The sequence below is a fragment of the Paramormyrops kingsleyae genome, chromosome 20 (assembly GCF_048594095.1).
Source record: "Paramormyrops kingsleyae isolate MSU_618 chromosome 20, PKINGS_0.4, whole genome shotgun sequence".
NCBI lineage: Eukaryota > Metazoa > Chordata > Actinopteri > Osteoglossiformes > Mormyridae > Paramormyrops > Paramormyrops kingsleyae.
In genome coordinates, this window is record NC_132816.1 from 21,316,106 (window position 1) to 21,343,802 (window position 27,697).

General features: G+C 49.6%; 1 protein-coding gene across 1 annotated transcript in view; it reads left to right on the forward strand.

The window, feature by feature from the left end:
* The first annotated feature begins 1,148 nt into the window (after positions 1–1,148).
* LOC111848393 (uncharacterized) overlaps positions 1,149–27,697 on the forward strand; it is a 49,062-nt gene continuing 22,513 nt past the window's right edge. The window contains exons 1-8 of the mRNA XM_023820344.2: positions 1,149–1,515; positions 16,378–18,790; positions 19,527–19,644; positions 19,905–20,391; positions 21,093–21,536; positions 25,624–25,815; positions 26,794–26,874; positions 27,151–27,263. Coding sequence (XP_023676112.2) covers positions 16,571–18,790; positions 19,527–19,644; positions 19,905–20,391; positions 21,093–21,536; positions 25,624–25,815; positions 26,794–26,874; positions 27,151–27,263 — 3,655 coding nt within the window. The 5' untranslated portion in view covers positions 1,149–1,515; positions 16,378–16,570. The remainder of the gene's footprint in view (positions 1,516–16,377; positions 18,791–19,526; positions 19,645–19,904; positions 20,392–21,092; positions 21,537–25,623; positions 25,816–26,793; positions 26,875–27,150; positions 27,264–27,697) is intronic.

The following is a 27,697-nucleotide window of genomic DNA, read 5'->3' on the forward strand; positions in this document are numbered from 1 at the left end:
CTGTCAGGCTGATTTTTGAGAATCCAGTGTTCACAGGGCCGGGCCTGCTCACTGTCACTGCTCACTGTAAGGTTGTGCAGATAAGCTGGGCTGGACTCAAGCGACAAGCTGAATGAGGATCGCAAAGGATGAGACTGTAGGACGAAACACATTGTCAGGAAAGATGCAAACAGAATCTGGGAAATTTAGAGAATATTCAGAGAATAAACCAAAAGGGTGAGGAAAACAGAGCCACAAAGCCAGAGACCACCAGCAGATCGAGAACCAGACTGAAGAGGTGCCCAAAAATGAACAAGAACGTCTTGATCAAGTTTTGAGTGATCTTAAGCAGGTTATTAACACATAAAATAGATTACTAGATTAAGTGCTAGATTACTGTAGGTGTGATTGATTACTGGGTGAATCTGTTTCTGAAAGAGAAAGCAGTCCTACTGTACGTATCATATTATGTAGCGTTCAAGGGCACAAAAGAAGTCGTCCTCGTGGGAACAGGCATCTTTGCTGTTGACACATTCAGGATTTTCATAACTATGCTGCACACCAAGGGACTTGGATCTGTGAGTGTTTGCTGGGCCAGGTTTACTTTAATACTGGTATGTAACATTAACCTGGAAGCCACATTTGAGTTTGTGAAGGCTTCTTGGGCACCCCAGAGAGCAGACCTCTCACACCCCACAGACCTGCTTAGCTAGTGCCTGTACTCCGTAGGGAGGGAACCGCTTCTCCAGGTCAGCAAGACACAGAATTGCAAATGTGGGAACGCATCTGTCAAGCTTGCAGTGAGGGCTGTTTCAGCCAGCTAAGGTACAAAAGCTCAAAACCCGATTCTTGCATGAATTCCCCCCGCAGCAAAATTAAAAATTAAAAAATAAACCTCGAAAGTTCCGTTAACTTTTAAGCTTATTTGTTGCGTGTTTCATGCTAATTGCTCCCTGACTCGAGAAGGTGAGACCGATTGTTCAAAATATTAATATAATTTAAATTGTTGAGGTCTCGCTAACTTGGCACGCGATCTGAAAATTCCGCTACGGATTGTTGGCAAGAGGTTACCTCGCACATTTCTGATTATACATGATAAACCCGTCGCACCTGAGTATTGATCGGCGAATGGGGTGCAGTGCGTGTTGGTGCTGGTCGGGACGCCGTGAGAACAGTAATGTGGGTGAAGACGTGCGTGATTCGGAGGGGGTAAGGGGGTTGTGTATGTTCTACTCGCAAAATCAGTAGCAAGATCGTACAGCAAAGAGTGGAACTGTCCGTTTCAGGACCACGCAGTCTTGCAAACACCGAGACAGACGGACAGACAGAGAGACAGACGCCCAGTCACACGTGGCCGTAAAGGCTGGCATGCAGGGCCACTGAGAGAAACACACACGGCCAGGCAGGCGCGCTCAGCGCGCTCCCCTCGCCCGCATGCGGTCTGCAGTGAGCGCGGCGTTATGCGGTAGGCGGGCGGCACATGCTGTCGGAGGCGCCGGCGGACGCTGCGTCCCGCTCACACACCGCTCCGTCTCGGTAAGTCGCACGCCGAGTGCCCGCTGCTTTTTGTTGTATTGCAGGGCACTGGAATCATTTCGTTTTATAGCCTCAGCCGTCTGCCTTTTTACCGTTTTCATTTAATTTACTGGCATGGTTATACGGCAGCGCTTCATTCATTCTCCTTACCCATGTACTGCTTATGTGTAAACAGACTGAATATCGATTATCGCTATAATCCGACATCGAGATGAATTTGTAACAGTCAAACTAATTACTTTTACTCGATAGTGGGAAAGGACGCAGGTATTGCAATGTAAGCGTAGTGAATCGTGTTTGACATACTAATATAATAATGTGAAACAATGAGGTTTATCCCTCCGATTAACTTCTGTGTGATTTGACCGGTGTGCTGTCTAATTCGTCAGCATGGACCGAAATAGCGGTGCACGCATTCCTGTCATCCGTCTCACGACACGGACTCGGGGCATGCTGATCGCGCTTTCCGGTGCAGCCCGATCATTTCCTCAGTGCTGGTTAAATTTCATGTTGGTGTGTGTTGGCTGTCTTATGGAGATATATGCGGGGCTGTCTTAAGCGCCGATGCCGGCTCCCTGAACATGCATAAGCCGTTGGCTGGCTGTCCCGTCCCGTCCTCGGGTGGGTAGCAGGTAAGAGAGCCGCAGCGACCCTTGTGCCCGCAGGACGCCTGCGGGGCTGTGGTGGGTGACGGAACCGGGTTGGGGGGGGGGCATTGCGGGCGCTGGACACGATGGACACTGGACACGTGTGATGAGCAGACCTGGCCCGTTTTTTTGCCGGTCGAGGGGGGGGGGGGGGTTGGGGGTTGCTGGATAATGTCAGTTATGAAATATTGTGTCTGGCAAAGAGATGCTTCTTCATCAACTGTGTATCCTGGGGGAGAAAATAAAATCCCTCCCCCATAAATGTCAGCATAAAACACACGCTTGCTTGCAAACACACACATAAATGCCCTGCTACTTGTGGACGTGCTAAAATGTGATGCCTGTGGGCTGTTCTCCTCCACAGGGTCCAGGTCCTTTGGGCAGAGCAAATCCCTGGATGGCTGACCTTGGTCAGGAAACGCATTTCTGGTGGGGAAATAACACAAAAATACCTCAAAAGGGCTGCGTTTAATTTCAGAAACGTTTTATTTAGCAGGACTGATTTATCCAAAGTGAGGTACAAATGAAAAGAGGGGGTGGGGCAGCCAGTCCCTGGAGCGATTGGGGTTAAGGGCCTTGCTCAAGCATCCAGCCATCGGATGCCCTTGGGATACAAACCAGTAACCTTCTGATTACTGGCACAGAGTTCTAACCCACAGAGCCACACACCATTTGCACGCTCGCAAACCTAAACTCACACACAATTTCTGAGGCCAGGCAGTCTTTCAGTGTCATGGGCTACCAGAGGGGTGCTGTCTTATCGTCCTCCTCCATCTCTGCCTTCCTCCCCTCCGGACTGTCAGTGTAGGGCCCTGTCTCCGACTCATGAAGAGTCACTTGAGGCCTTGCTGGTTCATTGCTACGGAGGCTAAATTAAACCGGAACTAATTCAAGGCTATACCGAAACCAAAGAGGCCAACATAGGTGTGATCCACGGTATCAATCATTCTAAAATAGCCAGACACGTTTTTAATTTTGTCATTAGAAGCACAGGAAGTCCGTGTAAAATGACCTGTCGTTTCTGACCTTCGTGCCATTATAAGACAGGAAGCAGAGGGGCGGGTATTTCCTGTCTCCCTGTCGGGTCGGCACCAAAGTTTCTTTTTCCGACACCTGTCTTGCGTAGCGCCTGTCACAGAAAAACAGAAAGAGGAGATAGTGGTATTGTGTAAACAGTGGTAAATACTTTATAGGCTGCCCTACTCTCTCAACACACTCCCGATTTCTGGTGCCAGGTCTTAGCCCAGCGCAGGATTGGATCGAATGCTGTTCATGAATTTGAATTCAAATGGCGGGAAACATTAGGTCTGTCTCACAAGGAGGGAGTGGGTTCTTGGTTTGGTCTGCAGTAGCGTGTTTGTGAAGGGTTCCCTGTCTCCAGGAGTAGCTCAGTCTGGTGGATCTACTTAGATGCCTGGGAAAAAAGCTATTTATTTATAAACATGGGTCTATAAATACCCATTAGACTGACGGCTTGTCTCTGAGCTGTATACAGTTTTACAGCTGATGATGCGTGACATTTTTAAGAAGAATGAGCAACACTTTAAAGTGTCTCCCATGACACTTTATAACACAGATCAAGCTGTGTGAGGAAATATGAGGTCCGGGGGTCTGAATACTGGGAAGGAATCACAGTAACGCCGGCTAATTAAACCGCGCTGTCATACGATCGTGAAAACGGTGTCGCCTTCCGTGAGAGCTGAATTAAGCGTGGATGGGCTGGGGCAGATCCTGCCGTAGCCAGACGGCCGTATTTCAGTTCTCCCACCCTGCTGTGCTGACGCTGCTGGAGAGGGCGGTCCTAATGATTTGCTGCAATCCCCTGACCAGCATATCAGTGCCTCACATTCCCAGTCTGCTATTCTCTGTGTTCTGTGTTCCAGGTACTACAGAACTCATATAGTCACCCTCAGGACACCGAGAGCTTTTAATATTGAAATCAGAGGTTCCCGCACCTCAGCTGAAGAAGTCATTTGTCTGTTCTGGACAGGGAAGTGTACATGGGGGGGGGGGGGGGGGGGTGCACAGGGGCACTAGCCCCAGCTGAAAGCTGATTGGCCCCTGGAGTGCACCCTCCCTTACTTCTCACTGATTCAAGACACATCATTGGCTAATGGTAAAACTGGCCTGGCTGTGTGAATTATAGGCCCTCTTTGGCCCACACCTTAGAATCGCCCCTGGTTCTTACATGTGGGTCTTCAGTGTAGAATTCGTTTGGAGTCTTTTGCTCATTCCCCCTTGAGTCAGCCTCCTGGCCACAGGGGCACCGTAGCGACAGAGAGCGATAAGCTGATTCGCTTAAGTCGTCTTCATCAGAAGAGCTCCGCGGAGAAACTGTGAGATAAAGATATAAATCCTGGACATAACAGGGAGCTGCTGTGGACTCGCTGGCTGGCTGTGCACCGGGCCAGTGTTCGCCAGCCCTGCCGTTTGCTTGGCCTTTGCACAGGGGGGCTGCTGGAGTTTCTGGACCCCATGAAAGCATCACATTGGGCCGCCCAACCTGACCAATCCAATTACATGCCCCTGTCACTCTGCACCCCTGGGAACCACCCTAAACACCCCCCCTGTCTGGCACTCCTGCCTCTGTGGGCGGCTTCATTAATCTCCTGTTGCAGTTTGACTCTAACCGATGATCACAGCCTAACTTATGTTTCTGAATTGCCACGGTTGGACACAGGACTGGATCTACCTCTTCATGGGCCCAAAACGTTATTTATTTATTGAGGTCATCCTACTACGACATTTGCTGATCATCTCGCTTCCTCCGGCACACAGGTCTGGGGGCCCAGGCAGGTCCTGTTTGAAGGCCGCCATCTCGTCATCGCGGCCCACACCGTCGCGTGCGTGATGCAGGTCGCGGCCCACACAGTCGCGTGCGTGATGCAGGTCGCGGCCCACACAGTCGCGTGCGTGATGCAGGTCGCGGCCCACACAGTCGCGTGCGTGATGCAGGTCGCGGCCCACACCGTCGCGTGCGTGATGCAGGTCGCTGCCCACACAGTCGCGTGCGTGATGCAGGTCGCGGCCCACAGTCGCGTGCGTGATGCAGGTCGCGGCCCACACAGTCGCGTGCGTGATGCAGGTCGCGGCCCACACCGTCGCGTGCGTGATGCAGGTCGTGGCCCACACCGTCGCGTGCGTGATGCAGGTCGCGGCCCACACCGTCGCGTGCGTGATGCAGGTCGCGGCCCACACCGTCGCGTGCGTGATGCAGGTCGCGGCCCACACCGTCGCGTGCGTGATGCAGGTCGCGGCCCACAGTCGCGTGCGTGATGCAGGTCGCGGCCCACACAGTCGCGTGCGTGATGCAGGTCGCGGCCCACACCGTCGCGTGCGTGATGCAGGTCGCGGCCCACACCGTCGCGTGCGTGATGCAGGTCGCGGCCCACACCGTCGCGTGCGTGATGCAGGTCGCTGCCCACACAGTCGCGTGCGTGATGCAGGTCGCGGCCCACAGTCGCGTGCGTGATGCAGGTCGCGGCCCACACCGTCGCGTGCGTGATGCAGGTCGCGGCCCACAGTAGCGTGCGTGATGCAGGTCGCGGCCCACACCGTCGCGTGCGTGATGCAGGTCGCGGCCCACAGTCGCGTGCGTGATGCAGGTCGCGGCCCACAGTAGCGTGCGTGATGCAGGTCGCGGCCCGGCTAGCACGCGCGTTGCGGTGCTGCGGTGCTGCGTCGCTGCCATCGGCCCTTGTGTCGTGGCTCAGTTGCAGAGATGCAGGGACAGAAATAGAATTCCAGAAATGCAAATGGATTCGAGCCCCCCTCGTTTCCACCGGTGACGTGATAAACTCCGGTTTCCACTGCCTGGAATCTTCTGTCAGGAGTGACACCGGGCGAGAGATGGTGGTCAGCCGGGCGACCTTCAGACACAGCTGGATTCGTGCGGCAACAGCTGGCCAGCGGCAGGCACAGCTGGTTAATAATAGGCACTGCAGGCGCGGCGGCTCTGGAACAGTCCTGGCCTGTAAGTGTGTCAGGCTTTTGTTGGTGATCAGCTTTTCGTGCTAATCCTTGGGGAAGCCTTCGTGAAGGGTGATATTTGTAAGAGCGTCCCCCCCCCCAAGAGGTCCAGAGATATGTGATTAAACATTTTGTCCATCTTCTGAGGAGGCTTCACCTTTGTCACGACAGTTAACCATTTTGCGGCATGAAGGACTGGGGGGTTTTAGGGGGGGAGGCCCGCAGGGGTAGCCGCTCTCTCATTGGAGGGCTGTAAAAATCACATGACTGTCCATTCCTGTCCTATAGAGTGGATTACTTGTTTACACTCCTTGTGGAGAAGGATTGAACTTCTTTGAAGTCACCTCTGGCAGGACACCAGACCGGGGCGTGTTGTTTGCCTCTTTCCCAGGCTGCTCGCCGATTTACGCCCAGATTCGCAGGCATGTTTTATCCCAGTTTCTTATGCTGTGAAACATTTGGCTGGTATCATATGCCTAACCCATTCCTCCTGATTAACTACTGAAGCTTCGCTCAAGGGTACAACAGCAGTTGGTCCTTAGCCAGTTAATCAGCTGCCGATGTTGGGACCTTGAATCTGCATGACCCTCATGTCTGAGAAATACAAGCTTACATCCGTTGGCACTGACTGCGAAACAGTCCAGCGAACGTTACAGGAGTTGGATAAAACCGTCTGGAGGTGATTCTAAGCAGTCACTGGAAATTTAGGCTGCAGGAAAGTGGATGTATTTGCCTCAGTTTCGCTGTGTCAGATCAGCTGGGCCTTTCAGCCTCACTGAGCTTCTCCTCTCCGCCATGGTGGTTTTTGACGTCACAGCCTGTGATTTTGTCCAGCACTGTTTACCTAACGCCTGTCCCAGGCCACTGGAAGGTTTATTGGCTCTAACACTCCCTGTCCCACAAAATAAAATAAATCTCCGAGATGTCTGAATAATAAATCACCGATATGTCTGAATGAGCTGCCCTTCTGTTGACAAGTTATTGCTAAAAACAGATGATTCGTCATGCTGCTGCAGTGCTGAGTGTCGACTTTTCCGGCAGACAGAACGTCCCGACATCGCAGCACGCGGCTGTGCCTGCAGTCAGTTTCTACACTTAGATTCGCTTTTCTTGGTTCACCCATGTCAATATTTATTTATTTACAGCGACATGTTCAGAAAAATGGGGGGTTATGTTACTTAAATGAAGAGAAAAGATGTAAGAATCTTAGAGTTTCCTTGTAAAGCATTCATTCAAAGGAAATATAATCATTTTGTAGCTAAAATGACAAAATGCGCTCATGTCTCAGGGGATTTTGAATATCATTCAGCTGCGCTGGTGTTGCTGTTTTTCTGAGACCCTTGAGGCTGGTTGCCAAACCAGTCCCATCATGCCCTGCAGCAGAGCCAAACCAGTCCCATCATGCCCTGCGGCAGTGGGTGTTGGGAACAAGCCCTGCACCCCCCCCCCATGCGTATGTGCTGCAGAGGTGCTTTGGGATGCCCCCACTCTCCCATATGACCTGCCCCTAAAGGATAAATAGCCCCCCCTCACCTTGTTCAAACTTCAGAGACTGACATTGAAACTGTTCTCCTCCATCTGGTGCCCCCCAGCACCCTACCCCCCCGAAAGTGCTCCTCTGTGCTGTTTTTTGTGAGGGGTGGAGGCTGAGGAAAGCTGTGTGAGCTGATTTGTTGGTGCTGCTGGGAGGAGGGGGGGGCCTGTTAAGGTCTGTGGATCTGCTTGAGGGGGGAGCGCGTGTGTGAGTGTGTGTGTGTATGAGACAGAGAATGTGTCTGCGCATGTCTGTGTGTGTGCGCCTGTGTATTTGTGTGTGTGTGTATATGTGCGTGTGTGTGTGTGTGTGTGTCTGTGTGTGTGTGTGTGTGTCTGTGTGTGTGTGTGTGCCTGAGTGCAGTGCGCAGTGCGTGTCCTGCGTCACGCTGTGCTGAGAGCCTTCATGCCCCCCCTGTACCCTCTGTGGCCCCCTGCTGCCATGCGGGCTGCTCGGTGACGTGCTCCTGGATGGAGGACAGGCCTGTCACACCCCCAGTGACCCCCCCGGCTGCCCCCACGCTGCGGAGCTGATCTCCTCTTTCACAGGTTTATTGTGTCTCCTGGTTACACTCTGGGTTCAGCTCATGCTGTAGTCTTGTGATCTTAACGGAAGATGAGATTCACCTTGCTCCCCCACCCCCGTCTCTCTGCTGGATTCCCCCCCCCCCCCCCATCTCAACCCAGCAGTGTGTTTGTGTCCAAGCGAAGCCCAGTATGATCAGATGAGACATCGTGAATTAGACTCACTGCGTGATAAGGTCATTGCTTACACGCTGTTAGTACATTGGAACGCCAGTTGTTTGTTGTGCTGTCGATAATCCTGGTTAACAGTGGGGTTAGTGATTAACCAGGTTAACAGTGAGGTTAGTGATGAGCCAGGTTAACAGTGGGGTTAGTGATGAGCCAGGTTAATAGTGGCGTTAGTGATGAGCCAGGTTAACAGTTGGGTTAGTGATAAGACAGGTTAACAGTTGGGTTAGTGATAAAACAGGTTAACAGTGGGGTTAGTGATAAGCCAGGTTAACAGTGGGGTTAGTGATAAGTCAGGTTAACAGTGGGGTTAGTGATAAGTCAGGTTAACAGTGCGGTTAGGGATAAGTCAGGTTAACAGTGGGGTTAGCGATAAGCCAGGTTAATAGTGTGGTTAGCGATAAGTCAGGTTAACAGTGGGGTTAGTGATAAGTCAGGTTAACAGTGCGGTTAGTGATAAGTCAGGTTAACAGTGCGGTTAGTGATAAGTCAGGTTAACAGTGGGGTTAGTGATAAGTCAGGTTAACAGTGGAGTTAGTGATAAGTCAGGTTAACAGTGGGGTTAGTGATAAGTCAGGTTAACAGTGGGGTTAGTGATAAGCCAGGTTAACAGTGGAGTTAGTGATAAGTCAGGTTAACAGTGGGGTTAGTGATAAGCCAGGTTAACAGTGGGGTTAGTGATAAGTCAGGTTAACAGTGGAGTTAGTGATAAGTCAGGTTAACAGTGGGGTTAGTGATAAGACAGGTTAACAGCGCGATTAGTGATAAGTCAGGTTAACAGTGGGGTTAGTGATAAGCCAGGTTAACAGTGGAGTTAGTGATAAGTCAGGTTAACAGTGCGGTTAGTGATAAGACAGGTTAACAGCGCGATTAGTGATAAGTCAGGTTAACAGTGGGGTTAGTGATAAGCCAGGTTAACAGTGGAGTTAGTGATAAGCCAGGTTAACAGTGCGATTAGTGATAAGTCAGGTTAACAGTGCGATTAGCGATAAGTCAGGTTAACAGTGCGGTTAGTGATAAGTCAGGTTAACAGTGGGGTTAGTGATAAGTCAGGTTAACAGTGGGGTTAGTGATAAGTCAGGGTAACAGTGGGGTTAGTGATAAGTCAGGTTAACAGTTGGGTTAGTGATAAGCCAGGTTAACAGTGGGGTTAGTGATAAGCCAGGTTAACAGTGGGGTTAGTGATAAGCCAGGTTAACAGTGGGGCTAGTGATAAGTCAGGTTAACAGTGGGGTTAGTGATAAGTCAGGTTAACAGTGGGGTTAGTGATAAGCCAGGTTAACAGTGGGGTTAGTGATAAGCCAGGTTAACAGTGGGGTTAGTGATAAGTCAGGTTAACAGTGCGGTTAGTGATAAGACAGGTTAACAGCGCGATTAGTGATAAGTCAGGTTAACAGTGGGGTTAGTGATAAGCCAGGTTAACAGTGGGGTTAGTGATAAGTCAGGTTAACAGTGGGGTTAGTGATAAGCCAGGTTAACAGTGGGGTTAGTGATAAGCCAGGTTAACAGTGGGGTTAGTGATAAGTCAGGTTAACAGTGCGGTTAGTGATAAGACAGGTTAACAGCGCGATTAGTGATAAGTCAGGTTAACAGTGGGGTTAGTGATAAGCCAGGTTAACAGTGGGGTTAGTGATAAGCCAGGTTAACAGTGGGGTTAGTGATAAGCCAGGTTAACAGTGGGGTTAGTGATAAGTCAGGTTAACAGTGCGGTTAGTGATAAGACAGGTTAACAGCGCGATTAGTGATAAGTCAGGTTAACAGTGGGGTTAGTGATAAGCCAGGTTAACAGTGGGGTTAGTGATAAGTCAGGTTAACAGTGGGGTTAGTGATAAGCCAGGTTAACAGTGGGGTTAGTGATAAGCCAGGTTAACAGTGGGGTTAGTGATAAGTCAGGTTAACAGTGCGGTTAGTGATAAGACAGGTTAACAGCGCGATTAGTGATAAGTCAGGTTAACAGTGGGGTTAGTGATAAGCCAGGTTAACAGTGGGGTTAGTGATAAGCCAGGTTAACAGTGGGGTTAGTGATAAGACAGGTTAACAGCGCGATTAGTGATAAGTCAGGTTAACAGTGGGGTTAGTGATAAGTCAGGTTAACAGTGCGGTTAGTGATAAGCCAGGTTAACAGTGGGGTTAGTGATAAGTCAGGTTAACAGTGGGGTTAGTGATAAGTCAGGTTAACAGTGGGGTTAGTGATAAGTCAGGTTAACAGTGGGGTTAGTGATAAGCCAGGTTAACAGTGGGGTTAGTGATAAGTCAGGTTAACAGTGGGGTTAGTGATAAGTCAGGTTAACAGTGGGGTTAGTGATAAGTCAGGTTAACAGTGGGGTTAGTGATAAGTCAGGTTAACAGTGGGGTTAGTGATAAGCCAGGTTAACAGTGGGGTTAGTGATGTCAGGTTAACAGTGCGGTTAGTGTCAAACATAATATTTTTCAAGTATACACAGGTATACAGTGAAATACTGCTCTATAAGCAGACTGTACTGGCATATACTATATATACATATACATCACATGGACTGTACTCTATAAACAGACCGCACTGTGCACTTAAAGTTAACGAAATATGAATTCAAAATCACAACAAAACAATATATGCCTGGACCCCTGTTGGCCCGGCTGCAGAGCGGAGGACCGGCTGACCCTGGGCCCGTCCTCACTCTCCTGGCTCAGCAGACACTTTATTAAATTCTTCTTGCGCTAGTTTGTGATCTGAATAATTGAATCATCTGCGGTGAATAGAGGCCCGATGTCTCTGTGTTGCACAGCGTCGGCAGCCGCAGGTGGAGCTCGGTACCCTGGTCTTGCTGCCTCGCTTCCCCTCCTTGCTGTGATCTTGGCCGCGCCGCGTCGTCCTCGGCACAAACCACGGCCAGACGCCGGAGGTACAAGATGCCGGCACCGCTGGGCAGCTTTGAGCGCGATCTTGTTCTGCCTTCTGGCCACGGGGAGAGTGCTCCGTGAGTGCAGTGCTGCGGCAGACCCGGAGTGTGGCGGACGGCAAGGACGGCGCATGGGGGGGGGGGGGGGCGGTATTAGCACACCAGTCACGCATGAGTGCCTCGCCAACGGTGAAGCGGTCTCTCTCTCTCCATCTCTCCAAAGCTCATGCTCAGCTGGTCAGTAAGTGTAAGTTTGTGTGTGTCAGGCTGTGATAGTCTGTGTGTGTCAGGCTGTGATAGTTTGTGTGTGTCAGGCTGTGATAGTGTGTGTGTGTCAGGCTGTGATAGTTTGTGTGTGTCAGGCTGTGATAGTTTGTGTGTGTCAGGCTGTGATAGTCTGTGTGTGTCAGGCTGTGATAGTCTGTGTGTGTCAGGCTGTGATAGTTTGTGTGTGTCAGGCTGTGATAGTTTGTGTGTGTCAGGCTGTGATAGTCTGTGTGTGTCAGGCTGTGATAGTCTGTGTGTGTCAGGCTGTGATAGTCTGTGTGTGTCAGGCTGTGATAGTCTGTGTGTGTCAGGCTGTGATAGTCTGTGTGTGTCAGGCTGTGATAGTCTGTGTGTGTCAGGCTGTGATAGTCTGTGTGTGTCAGGCTGTGATAGTTACTGTGTATCATGTTGCGTCAGATGCGGTATGTGGCCCTGCAGGTTTGGATTGTGTCCTTGGTGGGTCTGTGATTGGCAGGACACTGGTTCAAATCCTCTGGCTGGCAGAGTGATGTCATCGTTGGACCCTTGAGTGAGGCCCTTAACCCCAAATTGCTCCGGGAAGACTGGCTGATCATGCACACTAATCCTCAACTGTATATTGGGACCATAGTGCCTGCTGGATAAATCTAATGTCTGTGTGTGTGTGTGTGTCTGTGTGTGTCTGTGTGTGTGTCTGTGTCTGTGTGTGTCTGTGTCTGTGTGTGTCTGTGTGTGTGTCTGTGTCTGTGTGTTTGTCTGTGTCTGTGTCTGTGTGTGTGTGCTGGAGCGGAGCTGCATTTAAACAGGCGTATTAACGACCTTGAGTGCTTGGTGAGAAGGGGCGTTTTTTTTCGGTGTTGTGAAATATCATGGCTGCTTCCTCCATCTTTTGCAGTCTTTTAAAATTGCTCGTTAGCAGCTGGGCACTGTGCTGCCTCATTAACTCTCCTAAGTAAATATTTCTCTGTGTCCGTCTGTCCCTTCAGTTCACCCTATTACCCTATTACCCATTTTTTCCGTCTTTCTAGCTACGTGTATCTGCCGTCCTACATACTTGCTTAGTCTTCCTGTCTGTGTGTGTCTCTCTCTCTCATTCCAACTTACCTGTTTTCTCTTCTGTTTGTCTATCATTTGACAATTTGATCTGTGCATCATTCTAACCCATCTTCAACTTCCTCTCTGTCGTTAGATCTGTGTGTCCATAACTCTAGCTGAATAATTCCCAGAATGCACCTCACCAGCCCCCTCTCTCCCACTTCTATTTTCCTGGTCAGTTAAGTACGTGCCCATACCCTTCCTTTATAGCTCTATTAGAAGCTAGCTGCTGGGACTGCTGATCATAGATGTACCCCAGGGGGAACGTTCCAGTGTCTGGCTTGGCTGTGCCACAGTCCATGTTCCGCTTTAAACCCGTGACCAAAAGCTTAGTGTCTTGCCCTCTGCTTACATGCAGTTCATATAGCTTCTGGGTAACATGCTGTGATCCGCCGGCCTGATATTTTACTATGCAGCTCTGCAGTTGTGTACCCAGTGTGTGGCCTTTGTCACTGCTGCAGGTGAACCACACCTTGTGTGGTCGTGTCCTTTTCAGAGTCCCAAGATAATACCTTCTGTCAATGATCAAGGAGCTCAAGTTTTCAGGCTTGGTGTGGATGCTTGCAGAGTAGATGAAATGTCCTGTCCCAGCTTGCAGCCTCTCTGGAGGTCTAACAGAGCAAAGATCATACCTCAGGTACATCCGAAGCCAGTGAAATGTTTTTGTTTCCACCAAGTGGCTGTTTTAGCTGATGCAGTATGGGGTGTCTCTCCTTTCACGGGGCTTAAACAGCAGCTTCCTCAGTCGTGAACTGAGCTGAGCTTCTTGGGTTCCTCAACCTCAACTTCAGCCTGAAGGTCAGAGCCTGGGTTGAGAATCAATGTGATTTTCCTCAATCTTCAAGGAGGTCCAGCTTGGGTCCACCTCAGCCCTGCAGTAAATAAGTCCACATAAACCCTGCTGCCCTTAAATAATGAAATAATGCCCCCCCCCACTGAGCATACACCTCTCAGCGTAATGCCAGTTCTTCTCTTCATCACGACCAGCACCTCATGCCACCTTCACAGCTTCACAGCCATCCAGCTCCTTAGCAAACTCACCTAGCATCCCAGAAATCCTGTCGTCCTGGTGTTATCCATTCACTCAGGAACAATCTCCCCCTTCCCATGCCTGGACATTTCTCCTCGTTGTCTATTTGCACTGTATTGGTACGTTTGCACTACAGTGTACAGCTGACTTTGTTTTCGCCCTGCATTGGCTCATTGATCTTCTATGACATCTGCTTATTGTTTCTAGCACACTGCTTCCCCTGCACTCTGCACTGTATTTCCTGTAAATTTGTAGTCTCCCTACTACACATTTGTAGTTACTCCTGTGTATCTTGTTATATTGTCCCGTACTTCATTTTGGGCACTGAACCACAATCAGTTCTGGTATGTCCGTTGCATACTGGCTGTTTGGCTTCCCAGGTTTTCTTGGTGCTTCCTCCCAACCTGAAGAGTTTTTTGTCCCCGCAATTCCAGTGAAGACAAGCCTTTATAGAGACATTTTCTATGAGGTCATCGTGTTGCCGTTGGATGGAGTCTTCCGGAACTTTCTTATTTACATACCTCCAGGGATATGGAGGCTGAGGATTGTGGGTATCACAGGTACATTTTTAACGTGACTCTCTTAGCTGAAATTGGGGTGCTGAGCAGCTCGCCCTCTCCTAGCGCAGAGTGACGTCCGCATGAGTCATTCCGGCACCTTCCGTGTGGCTGCCGCAGTCTTCCAGCTGCAGTCTCTCTGAGCGTCAGGTGGCACACAGGAGCCATACAGTCTGGGTTTCCCTGCCGCCTCTACCCCTCACGTCCCTCATTGAAAGCCTGCGTTTGTGTCACAATAAGCATTTTAATACAATATATGTTTGTGTGTGTGTGTGTGTGTGTGTGTATGTGTGTGTGTGTGTGTGTGTTTATATATATAAGTCTTCTAGGTTTTCCGGAAAACTCTGCAGACAGTTCCTCCCTTTGCCTTTTTTGTATTTGATCGACCTGCATGTTGTTTATATAAACAATACTTGCACACATAACTGATGAGAGAGTAACAATGATAAACAGCTTGTACAGTGATATGATGACTGACAGCTGGTACAGTGATATGAGGGTAATGATGACTGACAGCTTGTACAGTGAAATGTGTCATGCAGCGGGGCAAGATGGAGAACATGGAGTCGGGCATTGGGGCAAACAAAAGAGGAATTATTAAAGGTATGAACAAAACCAGATCACAAGGGATCAAAAGGGAGAGACTTTGGACCTGAGCACACGAAGCAACACAATGTTAATGACGGACCTGGGACTCACAGGACAGGGAAGCTTTTATATACAAGGATAATGAGGGGGCGTAATGAGAGGCGGGTGCAGGGGATGTGGCTTGTTAGAGCCATGCCAGAGAGGAGACACAAGGACCTGCAGAGACAGGACATGACATATGTGAGTAATGATGACTGACACCTTGTCCAGGAATACAAGAGTAGTGATGACTTGATGCAGGTGGGGGATGCTTGAGGTTTCTACTGGTCTGACTGGTCTGACTGGGATGTGTTCTGTTTCTTACAAAGAAGTCTTAACCTCACACTCATCCTGTTGAGGATGTTAAACATTTTTAAGAAGCTGTGATTTGACAAAAATGAGATTTGTGTGATTTATTTGGGTTCAAACATAACATAAAATAAGTCCTGTACGTGGCAGCAGGGTGGTGTAGTGGTTACCACTGTTGCCTCACATCTCTGGAACCTGGGTTCAAGTCAAGTCTATGCCGTGGCTCCATGTGTGTGGCGTTTGCATGTTCTCCCTGGGGGTTTTCCTCTAGGTTTCCCCCCACACTCCAAAGACTTGCTGAGCGTAATTGGAGTTCCCCAATTGCCCATAGGCAGGCTTGTGTGAGTGTGCCCTGCCATGGGTTGGCGCCCAATCCTAGGTGGTTTCCTGCCTTGTGCCCATAGGCAGGCTTGCGTGAGTGCCCTGCCATGGGTTGGCGCCCGATCCTAGGTGGTTTCCTGCCTTGTGCCCATAGGCTCTGGACCCCCCATGACCCTTAGTTGGACGAGTGCTTTCAGGAAAAAGGATGGATGAAATTGTGTACCTCATATGCTGTTATGCCCTGCGATGGGCTGGCCCCCTGTCCAGGGTTGTTCCCTGCCTTGTGCCCATTGCTTCCGGGATAGGCTCCGGACCCCCCGCGACCCAGTAGGATAAGCGGGTTGGACAATGGATGGATGGATATGCTGTTATGAAGATGGATGTATTCAAAATGTTATATATTGCAGCCTATATGTTTGGCTGGCTTGTGTTTACATCTGTCTTGTGTGTGTCTGGGTAAGGAGGGTAAAGAGATGAAGGATTAGTGATTATCTTCCAGTGCATTTCATTTTATCTGTTCACTGTCAAACTCACTGGTTACTCGTTTATCAATAAATTCATCCCCTGTTCCACATTGCCACATTTGCCATCTCATGTTTTTGTCATCTGAAGTAAAAGACTTATTTCTGAGCAAAACTTTTTTGTTTGAAGGAACTTAAAAATCCCAAACTTTAAAACTTGCCTTTACCTGGAGCTCTAAACCACCATAGCTGTGAGACAGAGCCCCGCAGTTCTAATTTTGCCGTGGTTTCACAACAAATAGCAACGCATCTGTTAGCTTGGCCAATAGCCTGCATAACATGACAGCAGGTATTTGTTTCGTCTGCCCACCGCTATGGTCGCTTGTACTGTTTCCAGCACTCTGATATCTTTCTCTGCTTGCTTTTTTTGGACAGGAGCTGTTAAAGATACACAGGCCTCATTTCTCCTGAACATGGATGAAGACGCCTCTTCAACTGTTGGAGAAGAGAGTAAAGAGCAATAAAAATCACTGAGTGATTGGCCAGATAATAAAATGATTGCCAGAAAAAATAATAACTGAAGAAGAAAGAGGGTAACCATCTCTGTAGCGTTTCAGGGTCATGTCTTATGGATGTGAGGGCACTTAACGGCGAGGCACGAAGGCCCTCTCGTAATGCCAGTGCAGTCGGCTCAGCCTCAGTGCAGGGAATGGAGGTCCTGGCTCTAAATTCAGGTGCCCTTGAAAGACAAAGAACTAAACACATGGTCAATGGTGTCAATGGACAGGACTTTAGTCCTACTGGGTCTCGTTCCAAGCCCCGTGGAATCAAGTTCCAACCCCACCCTGTAGACGGCTCTGGCACTCACAAGCAAAAGTTGCCAAATGGCGGGGATGGCTGCTTTGTGTCCACGGCGCTCCAGAACGGCACAGACAGAAAGTTCAAAGACCCAGGCACACCTTCTGGTGAGGTTCGATTGCCAAATGTGGTGTCAGGCAAAGAAGGCATGCGATCTGTTGTCACCTTCAGTTACATCAAGAAGGCCAGCATTAAGACTATCGGAAGCCCCCAGGGACCATTGCGCCACAACTCCGGGAAAACCAACGGAATGGACACAATGTGCAGGCCCAAGGAGGAGAGGTTAACACCTCGCAAGAGGCTGAGCAACCCCTGGTTCAATGGTCCGGACTCTTCATGTGGCTCCAGCCCAAAGCTGTCCTATATGGCCTCGAGGGGGCGGCAGGAGAACCCCCCGGACATCCGCTGCACCCCCCTCGAGGCCATAGGTCGAGCTGCCACACAGAGAGCCCTGAAGGAGTTTGGGTCCCCTCAGCTGAGGCTCAAGGTCGCCAGAGGGCTCTGTGGCCGTAACTCTATGCACCAACATCACCCACGCTGTCTGTCCTGGTCAGGCTCCCCTGGCCTGGTGCGACGTACTGACTCACTGCCAGTTGGCCCCCATGCCAAAAGAGACCTGCCAAAGGCAGCATCCAGCTTACCCAGAAGTCCGGCTACCAACCACCTCCCTGGCCGATCCAATCCAACTGTGGCAGTCGCTTCCAGAGTCAAGTACCAGGTGTCTACAGAAGCTCAAAAGCAGACACTATCCAAGAGTGCTGTGCCCCATTCAAACACACCAGCTTCCATTTCTCATGATGCATCTGCTCTGAATGGTACATGCATTCCAAGTCCTGTACCAGGGTCTGGCTGCAGTGCTTACCTGAGCTGCAAAGCTCACCTCCATGTGGGTGAGAAATCAGAGGGTGGGATGAACCAGCTGAGCGGTACGAAAGTCGCCAATCCAACTAATACTCCAAATTTGGCTCACAAGATAGCTATGGAAGCCACAAAGCTATCTGCCAAATTCACAGAGGTCAGGAGGTCTTCCTTACCCAATGCTCTAGCAGACGCTCTTCCATTGGGGAATACACAACTGACAGGGAGCCAGACGCAGGACTCGAACCAGAACCTAAAACCTGAACAAGACAGAGGACCACACCAGGCTCCGATGAATATCCCGGTTCATGGCCACCAGCTTCCTGAAAGTGACAACATGGCAGACGGTATTCCCCCGCTGGGTCCTCCATCGTTTTTATATATGTGTGATGAAAACTCTTCAGTCGTGCAGCGAGAGGAGAAAGATCGCAACACTGACGTGCAGTACTGCCAAAAACCTGCCCTGCATGGGGGAGACCCCGGAGAGTCCCCTGCCATGCCGTCCCGGCTGCATCGCTTCCGACCACGTTGTGCGGAGGTCAGCTCTCCCGTGAGGGATCCAAGGCTGCGATGCGTTGAAGCCCGGCTGACAGACAGCCCCACTCCCCATCGTCACCGGCTGCCACAGTACACCAGGGGGGGTTGGTCACCTGCCACGGACAGACGGCAGGAGGGTAGGAACGACAAAGGATCGAGGAATAGCCTGGAGACGGCCCGATGCATCTTCCTGGGCCAGGGTGCCGAGCAGCCTGGAGCAAGCCAGACATCCAGAGAACAAGAGGCGGAGGAGATGAAGGCGGAGGATGGCAATCCATGTTCAGGACCCCAGGTTCGGCAGAATGCGCTCAGTGCCTCGCCCCTCTTGCTGCAGAAACAGGCAGAGTTTAAGAAGAGAGAGGCTCTGCTTTTGGGCCCCATCCTGCTGGAGTGCACCCAGGCTGGGCTTCCAGTTACCTCACACCTACCTGATGCCCATGAGGTGGAGGGGCTCCCGGAGGGTGAAGGAAATGGTGTGCAGGCGTCCTCGCGAAGCTCCAGCGGAGTGACAGGCAGTCTGCTGGACGGGGACAGCTTCTCCAGTCAATCCAGCCCAAGGGACAGCGAGACGGGGAATGGATCCTCAGCAATACAGGTGCAGGGCATTACACTGGGGTGGGGGGGGGGCAGCATCTCTGGGACTATATATAAATCACTTTTAAGTGGTCCTAGTGATTGTATGCATTGAGCTTGAGACAAGACGCGCAGAGGTCAACAGAATAAATGCGCAAGTACAAAAAGAAAGGCAAATGATTCATGATATTTTATCTCTAGAGTTTCCAGTTGAGCCACAATGGTCACATGACATTACCCTACATGCAGGGCAGGTGGGGAACCACAGACATTCAGTACAAGTGCCATTCACAGAACACAGGAAGGAGAACCGGAGGTTTCAATTCATGGTTTGGCCTTGAGGACAAACTGGAGGACTGCATTGTCCCGTGAGCTAGAAATGTCAATGCTGTATTTATATGCCACATTAATTGTGTTTCTAATGCGGTGCATGTACTTTAGAGCAGAGGATTAAAATGTGAATAACTTCTGAGGCTTGTTTCTCCCAGTCAAACACTGTTATGGGTTTCTGTCGCTCTTGACAAGTGAGGGCACTGGGCTTGTGGAAAAGAGCAGCTCCCATTTCCCAGTCAGAACAGCCAATGAGCGAGCAGACTTGGAGATGGCATCACTCTGAATGCCTGCTTTTTCAAAGCTCGGGTGCTGTAAGATAATTTGGCAGAATACTGAGTTTCTTGTGTGTGGGCGTGCCTATGCTCATTATGCCCACACGTGTGTGTTTGTGTGTCTGCGTTTGTATGTATCTGTGCGTATCCCAGACTGACAGCGGCTCATCTGTGATGGGACCTTCCCTTCACTCCCAGAAGATCGCACGTGCTAAGTGGGAGTTCCTGTTCGGGACGTCGTCTGGCGAGGGTGCAGAGGCCGGACGTAAAGGTAACACTACACAGAAGGTGCTGGGATAAAAGACATCCATTGACCAATGAAAGCCCCCCCCCTCAAAAAATACAAACATTTAATTTCAGCTAGAAAATTCAATTCTGTGAACTAGAAAAGGCAATGCATAACTATGAATTTCATATTTTCTAGATCTTTAATTTTTATATTTTTATGTCGGTCTATTTAATGTCAGTCCGCTTTTGGTATGAGCTGCTAAATAACTAACATATTTTATTTCCCCATCTCTGCGCCTGAAGATCTCCCAGATGCTGCCACTGCCCCCCCTAGTGGTACCAGCAGTGAGTCACCGACTCCCACCCCCCCCAACTTACTGCCCTTGGCCTCACTGGCCAGCCACGACGTGCAGCACGTCTATGTGGAGCTGGTGACCCCTCCTCCGGCAGAAGCAGGGGCATCACCCAAAACGGGTATCATCCGGCGGACCGTGAAGTACTCGGAGACAGACTTGGACGCGGTTCCGCTGCGCTGCTACCGCGAGACGGACATCGATGAGATGCTGGCTGAGCAGGACGAGGCCGACTCTGCATTCGGCAGCAACCGTAGTGTGATGGGCACCTCCGGTGCTGGCAGCAGCCCCCTCTGGGGGGCGCTCTATGGGCACGTGGGTGAGGGGGCGGAGGAGGAGGAGGTTGCAGACTGGGTCAGCGTGAGGATGCAGGGCGACAGGAAGAAGCAGCTGGCCTGTCAAGCAGAGGATGACTTCTTCAGCAACATCTTCATGAGGTGACACTTCCTCATACACAGTAACCATGGAGATTCTGAGGAGCAGGTTGACACTTCCTAACATGTGGTAACCATGGAGATTTGAGGAGCAGGGTGACACTTCCTTATACACAGTAACTATGGAGATTCTGAGGAGCAGATTGATGCTTCCTAACACGTGGTAACCATGGAGATTTGAGGAGCAGGGTGACACTTCCTCATACACAGTAACCATGGAGATTCTGAGGAGTAGGTTGCCACTTCCTAACACATGGTAACCATGGAGATTTGAGGAGCTGGGTGACACTCACTTCATGTGTGTGAAAGAATGAATGAACAGGCCACCGGACATCAATGAAATGGCTCACTCATCTGGCTTCAGAAACCAGCATTTGATTAATTTTCATTAAAAGCTACCTGAGCTTAAAGAAGTAGAATGATAGATTTACATTTTCATTGTCTGACACATAAAGAAGCAAAAAAATGTGTTAACTAATTAAAATATGCTGATGAATTAACTTTAACATTATATTTAGAGCACCACAAATAAATATATTTTTCTGAGACTCATAATATTTCTTAAAAGAATGTTTGATAAGATTAACTGCTGCTTGGAATATTTATGTTATATTTTCATAACAATTACATATGGAACATTTTTTTCATGCAGATCAGTGTAAGACCCATCTCAATCCTCTCCTTTCTGTGTCGCCCCCCCAAAGACGGCCGCAGGAAGAGCCCCTCGATGGCCCCCCTGCCCTCAAGTCCCCACTGCAGGTGTTGACCCCCCTGCGTGCCTCAGAGGAGGTGGGGTTCGACACCTTCAGTCACCACTTCGAGAGCATCGTGGAGTCGTACCGCGCCAAGGGCACGTCCTACAATAGCCTGGATGGCGCCAGCCAGTGTAGCTCCTGTGAGCCCACGGGCCTGACGTTCGACCCGCCCACTCTCATGCCCGACCTGCCGGGCCGATGCTTCCAGAGCGCCCAGCAGATCGTCCAGCTGGCCTTCGCTCCCCTGGCGCACGGCGAGCTCGGGGCCAGCCATTCGGAGTCCTCGGATGCCACACGGGCACCGTCTAGTGAGCGACTGAGCAGCGAGGATGCCCCGTCGCTAGGCAGCCTGGGCCCCACCGAGAGCTGGGCTGCCAATGGCCTCGTGTACAGGTCAGCACTGACCAATCACGATCTGCGCACATGAGGCTAGCCCCATCACGTTTATTAACAGCTATTGTTAATAGTCAAAGAGATTAGTAAACTAGTATAAACTTTACTACTTTGCCAAGTTAATTAGTAAATATCCCTTATTAAAACAAACCGGTGCATATTTATCAGTTTTGTTGCAAATGGCTTATCGTCCTGGTCAGACTATTTTTATAGTATTTAGATTTTAATTTGCTCTGCACTCAGTGACCAGTAGAGGGCACTCCATACCTGAGTCTGACGCTTAAGCTGTTCTTTGAGAATAGAGCCGCTGCAGGCCCTGCGCTTGGCACTAACCATAGAAATCAGGTGTCGCTGTGTAATCATTCCCCCGGTGGATTTGCCTGCATGAGGATGATGATGGTGATAGTGATGATGATGATTGTGGTCCTTTGTTTTGTTATATCCAGCTTTTTTGTGACCTCATGGAGATTATCTGGCCAGGCCAGTATCCCAGCTACTGCTTCTCAGTTCATGCTCATTATTTCACTGATACTATCGACCCACCATAGCTCACATGATCGGTACAGCGAAACATGCCCCAGTAAATAGGAGCAGGACCAGCCCTGCTAGCTAAGCTAAGCTAAATCTGCAGGTCTTCAATCTACATTGAAACACTGATAGCAAGGGCTTCCTTATGTTGGCTGGCAGACCTGGGGTCCAGCGACTGCAGGCTTTGCTGCACACCTGGACTTTGCATGTTAATCGGCTCAGAAAGGCAGGCAGGGGCCTGACTGGTCAGTACTCTGCTAAAGAGAAAGAGAGCATTGAAGCCAGTGCTGTGCTTAATGGGATTGAACAGGAGAGGAATATGAATGCCCGTCATGTCATCTTGTTTTCCAATACAGTTTTTATACGTGCATTAAAACCACAGTCAATCAGAAGGCCTCAGAGACAGGACAGGCATGTACTAGTCTGTGTTTGTGTTTATGGGAATCTGTGTGTATCCGATTGGCGTGCATCCTTGGCCTTCTGCTGGGTCACATGGTTCCTCTGCCACACCCCTTCCAATTCAGAGGCGGCCAATCAAAGCCAGACCTCCCGAGGCTGCCACAGAGACGGCAGACTAACTTACCAAGCAGTTACTTTATGGGGTTTAAAATAGAAGCAGAATGAAAATGAAACGTGTGTCGTCTTGGTAACAAAATGTATGGGGAAAAGCGGTGTTGATGCTGTTTGTCATTTCACTTTTAAAGTGAAACATTTAAAAAGCTTGAAAAGATGCTACAAACCCTTGTCAAAGAAGTTTGGAAGAGGCTGTTTCTCATTCACGTGGTTCGTCATCAGGTTGGGGGGGGCTCTCTAGGGCCAGTGGTGTGGAACTGAAGGGTGTGTGTGCAGGTAAAGTTTAATTGTGATACTCTGCCCGTTTTTTTTTTCAAGGGGGGCTATGTTTTTGGACAGAGTCTCTTTTTGGTACATTGTCAGTGTGACCAGCCCAGGGCCAGCCAATCATTTCTCAGGGGCCCTAATTGGACGGGGCTGACTTGACCCAGAGACCCCAGGCTTAGGCACCACAAGCTGCTTTGTGTGCCAAGGGAGAGGAGGAGGACAGGAGACCCGTGGAGAAACTTCCTGCAAACGTTCCGCAGATGTTATGATGCTGATATGGGTTCACGCCTACGGTGCTGGTCTGGGATCCGTGGTGCTTATTGGCTTAATGGTGTGTTTTTATGGGGCATTTATTAGGCATTAATGAGTTTTGGCAAAGAGACAATGAATTACAAACCGTGTGAACCAGAACCTCACAGAGAAGAGAATAAAGATGCTGATTATTATAAGATCATCAGTTTCCAAAAATGCTTTATTTTCAAATGCAGTCATTGAAGGATCACTGAGTTCAATGAGCCAACAGGCGAAGATGTGAGTCGATGCAGGGAACCGGAAACAAAGTTCAGATAAAGTCAGCTGGGGATGTTCTGAGAGAGGGGCGAGATAGAGAGAGAGAGAGTGAGAGAAGGAGGGAGTGAGGGAGGGGCAGAAAGAGAGAGAGTAAGGCAGAGGGAGGGACAGAGTGGTAGAGAGGAGGGATGCAGAAGGAAGGAGAGGGAGAGAGAGCAAGGAAGGGAGATAAGCAGAAAGAGAGATGATAGAGAGAGGATGGATAAAGAAGGACTGAAACAAGGAGAGAGAGATAGAGGGAGGGAGAAAGAGAAAGAGCGAGGCAGAGGGAGGTAGAGAGGGGGAGAGGAGGGAGGTATGGAAATAAAAAGACACCCCAGTCTAGGGGTTTGGGGAGTAACAGAATAGATATATGGATGAACGTGTGGTGTGGGGGCAGGACAAACACGGTGCACAAAACAGGTAGTATAAGCAGAGTGTGTATTTACAAGTTTGCTCACCACAATGTAGGTACAGACTTCAAGAGTGACCCAGGCTAATACAACAAACAAATCAATCAACCCATTCCCAAAATCAAAATCAAATCAACAGAGTCCCAAACTAACTCACCTACAAAAGAAAGATGAAACAAAAAGACAATCACTCTTACTGTCTCCCTACCCAAATACACAAATAAATCAAATAAAGAAAACGGCAGTCACTCGTTATACCATAAACGATACACATGCATAACGTGAACACCAAGGGCTAAGCATTCTCGTAGTCAGGAACATGGTCGCTACACAGGAATGGCAAAAGGCTGCGAGGCGGCAGGTACGAGGGGGCAGGGTCTGTAGGGAGGGCTTGTTCTGCGCTGTGCTGGCGGTGGTGGGGCACGGATATGGAGTACAGGTACATCCCCCAGCAATGGTCCTGGGTGAGTACCTCACCCCCACAATATGTGAGGGCAATGGGAGGGCACAGGTACGAGAATCTCTGTAAAGATGGTGAAATTAAACATGGTCAGAGTAAAATCATAATAATTAGTAGTAGTAATATTTTGGGATAATAGTATTAGCTGTGGTGGTACTGATAATTATGATGATGATGATGGTGGTGGTGATGAGGGTGGTGATGATGGTGGTGATTACATTGTAAAAAAACAATATGAGGCACTATAACAGAACCCTGCAGCCCTACCTCTCATCACCTGATCTCGAACTCGGACAGGCCCCTGGGACATGTGCTCTTGTCTTGTTTCCACCCATGCAAGGGTTTTTTTTTTTACAGAAGTTCCCTTTGCATCACTTCCAGCGGCTAACGGGGAATTTCATTTACTCATGACATGAGTAGCAATATGGTTACTGTGGCAACCGAAACATGTGGTGACATGATGACAGGACTGAGAAGAACAAGGGGGTTTCCTTTCCTTGGAATGTGGGGATCGGGGGGACAGGGATGGACACAACATGGATCATATTTCAGAACATATTATGGAACATATTGCAGAACATATTACGGAATATACCGAAACTGCTTGGCAGACACAGAAAAGACAGCCGTTAAACTCAGAAGGGGTATTGGACCCTAAACCCAACCTTAACCCCTAACCCTAAACCCAACCTTAACCTCAAACTTGTAAACCAAACCCTAGCAGGTGCAGCAGAACCAATAAGCAATAAGGGCCCAATAAGCAATAAGGGCCCAATAAGCAAACAGTATGGCATATGCATCTCGTCTTCCCCAGTGGGCTTTACCTTTTTTATTGGCGAGGATACTTGATACTTTTTTATTGGTGCGTATGGGTTTGTCATTGTGAAAACAGCACGCTGTAACCTGAGGCTATTATTGCTGTTACTGCTAACATTGTTAGCATCATTGCTGTGATAAGCAACCTCAGCCTCTGCTAGCTGCTGTCATCATCTCTTCACAATGCTGCCCCTCCTCTCAAAGCAGAAAATGCCACCCAGAAATGGTAACCGAGGCCCCCAGAGAGGAAGTGACAGAGAGATGAAAGGCTAAGAGCTTCGGGCATTGCTGAAGGGGCTACTAGAGTTTCTAGAACCAGTTTCTGCGACACATTTTCAAAGTCATGGTTACAAACAAAGAGAGGGGTCTAGCTGTTCTGTAGCATGCTGCTGGGGTTCTGATCACCCTGTTTGGACTGAGGTCAGACGAATGAACCTCAGGGCTGCAGATGTGGCTGACCCCCTCGAGTTTCCCTCCCCAGGGAGAAGACCGTTCGCCTAGCTGGGGACTCGGACATGGATCTGGACCTGAGCGAGAGGCTGGGCCTGGGCAGCACCGATACCCTCACCAATGGGAACCGGGCTGACTCGGAGGCCGCCAGAAGGCTGGCTAAACGGCTCTTCCAACTGGATGGCTTCCGGAAGTCTGACGTGGCCCTGCACCTGAGCAAGAAGTGAGCAAAGTCAACGTGCTCAGTGGTGGTTATGGAAGATGCTTGATTAGTCTGATTGCTGGTAACAGCTTCTGAATATTACCTATCAGTCCCAGTTCTCTGTCCAGATGTTGGTCCATCTGGGAGAGCAGAACCTTGTGATGTGGAAAAAAGATTTAAATACAATTGTGTGACACAAGTCTGCTGCCTTTAGGAGGTGGCGTGTGGCTCTGAGGGTTTAGGCATGGTGTGTGTGATCGGGTGGTCCTTGGTTCAGATCCCGCGGTCTGCTGAGTGATTTCCTTGAGAAAGCCTCCCATTGCTCTAGACACTTTCTCACCCTGCTTTCTCAAAAAGAAATTGGATGTCAAAAGCATGTGCTAAATGCTTTGTAACTCATTCTGCTTTGACTTCATCATTTCCTTCTAGGACTTGAACCTTCTGGTCATAGGTGTAGCTCCTCAACCCTGCCCTCTCCCACAGGGCCCCAGTAATGACTTCCATTGCATGACCCCTGTGCAATAGCCCTTCTACTTACTCACATAACATGACCTATGGGATAATCTCAGCAGGCTCCCAGCAGCGTGTTGGGGCCTGATGAAACAGAACGTGGGGTTAAGGGCCACGGTGATAGGTGTGGAGAAAATCCCCCTGCTGCATGGTAAAGGGAACCATGTGACACAGGGAAGTGCCATTAGGCGCTTGTGAGGCAGGGGATTTGGGGAAAATTTTATATCCCATAGCTGGGATTTCTAAGAAGTAAGGAAGCACAATGCAATGATTAATGAGCTTTTTGGGAAGGAGGAAACAGTAGTCACCAGGAACAGTCAAAATCACATGACCCTTCTTCCTGTAATTGCCATACGCCCCTTCCTACACGCTTCAGCTTTGTGACAAATTGTAAAGAGATGATGACAGACAATTCCTGTTTGTTTGTTCATCTGAAACTGACAGCTTTCCCTCTTCCTGTCTGCTGTGTGTTTCTGTGTGTTTTTCCAGCAACGACTTCAGCCGTGTGGTTGCAGAGGAATACTTGGGTTTCTTTGACTTTGCAGGTCTGACTTTGGAACAGGCTCTCCGGTAGGTCCTCGTTCTCCAACTCGCTTAGAGTTTAGGCCATTTCTGATAGCGTGCCACAACGCCGTGACACATTTAGCAGACTGCCCAGTCTGATGGGGAGAACACTGCCATCTGGTGGTGAGGCTCATCATTCTTCATTTGGTCAGCTCCACAAAGAGCGTAGATAGATGATTTTTGGGTGCGTCGTCAAGAGTGTATTTCACAGTCCTGTCGGACAGTGATTACAGATTACCTCATGTTGAGTTCCCTTGCTCCACTCCCCTCCTCCCCTTTCAGGATTTTCCTGAGGGAATTTGCCCTCAAGGGAGAAACGCAGGAGAGGGAGCGAGTGCTGTCCCATTTCTCCAGTAGGTTCCTGCAATGTAATCCAGACAGCGTAACTTGTGAAGGTAGGAAGGAACAATGGAGGATGCATGAGCGTCTGTGTGACACTCACACGCCGTAGCAGAACCGCGATTGCATGGGGCTCCTTAGCCAGAGTTGTGATGGACAAAATGACGCTTCATGGACCATTTAGTGTATTTTTTGACCCCACTAGATGGTGTTCTCTGTTCAAGAAAGGGCACAAAGCATGCCCCAAAGCAAACCAACAGCGCCATCTAGTGGCATCAAACAATACAGCAAATAGTTCATGAATTGTCATTTTGTCCATCACTACCAAAGAGCTCATTCTGTCTGTTACCAGACTAATACTGTACATTCAGACTTTTGTGGACACACATTGGATTACTGCTCTATACATTCAGAATCAGGCCCTGCTGCAGCGATGTGTCCTGTGGGGCTGGGTAGAATCGGGTTGTTTTGGCCCCACAAGGGTCTGAAT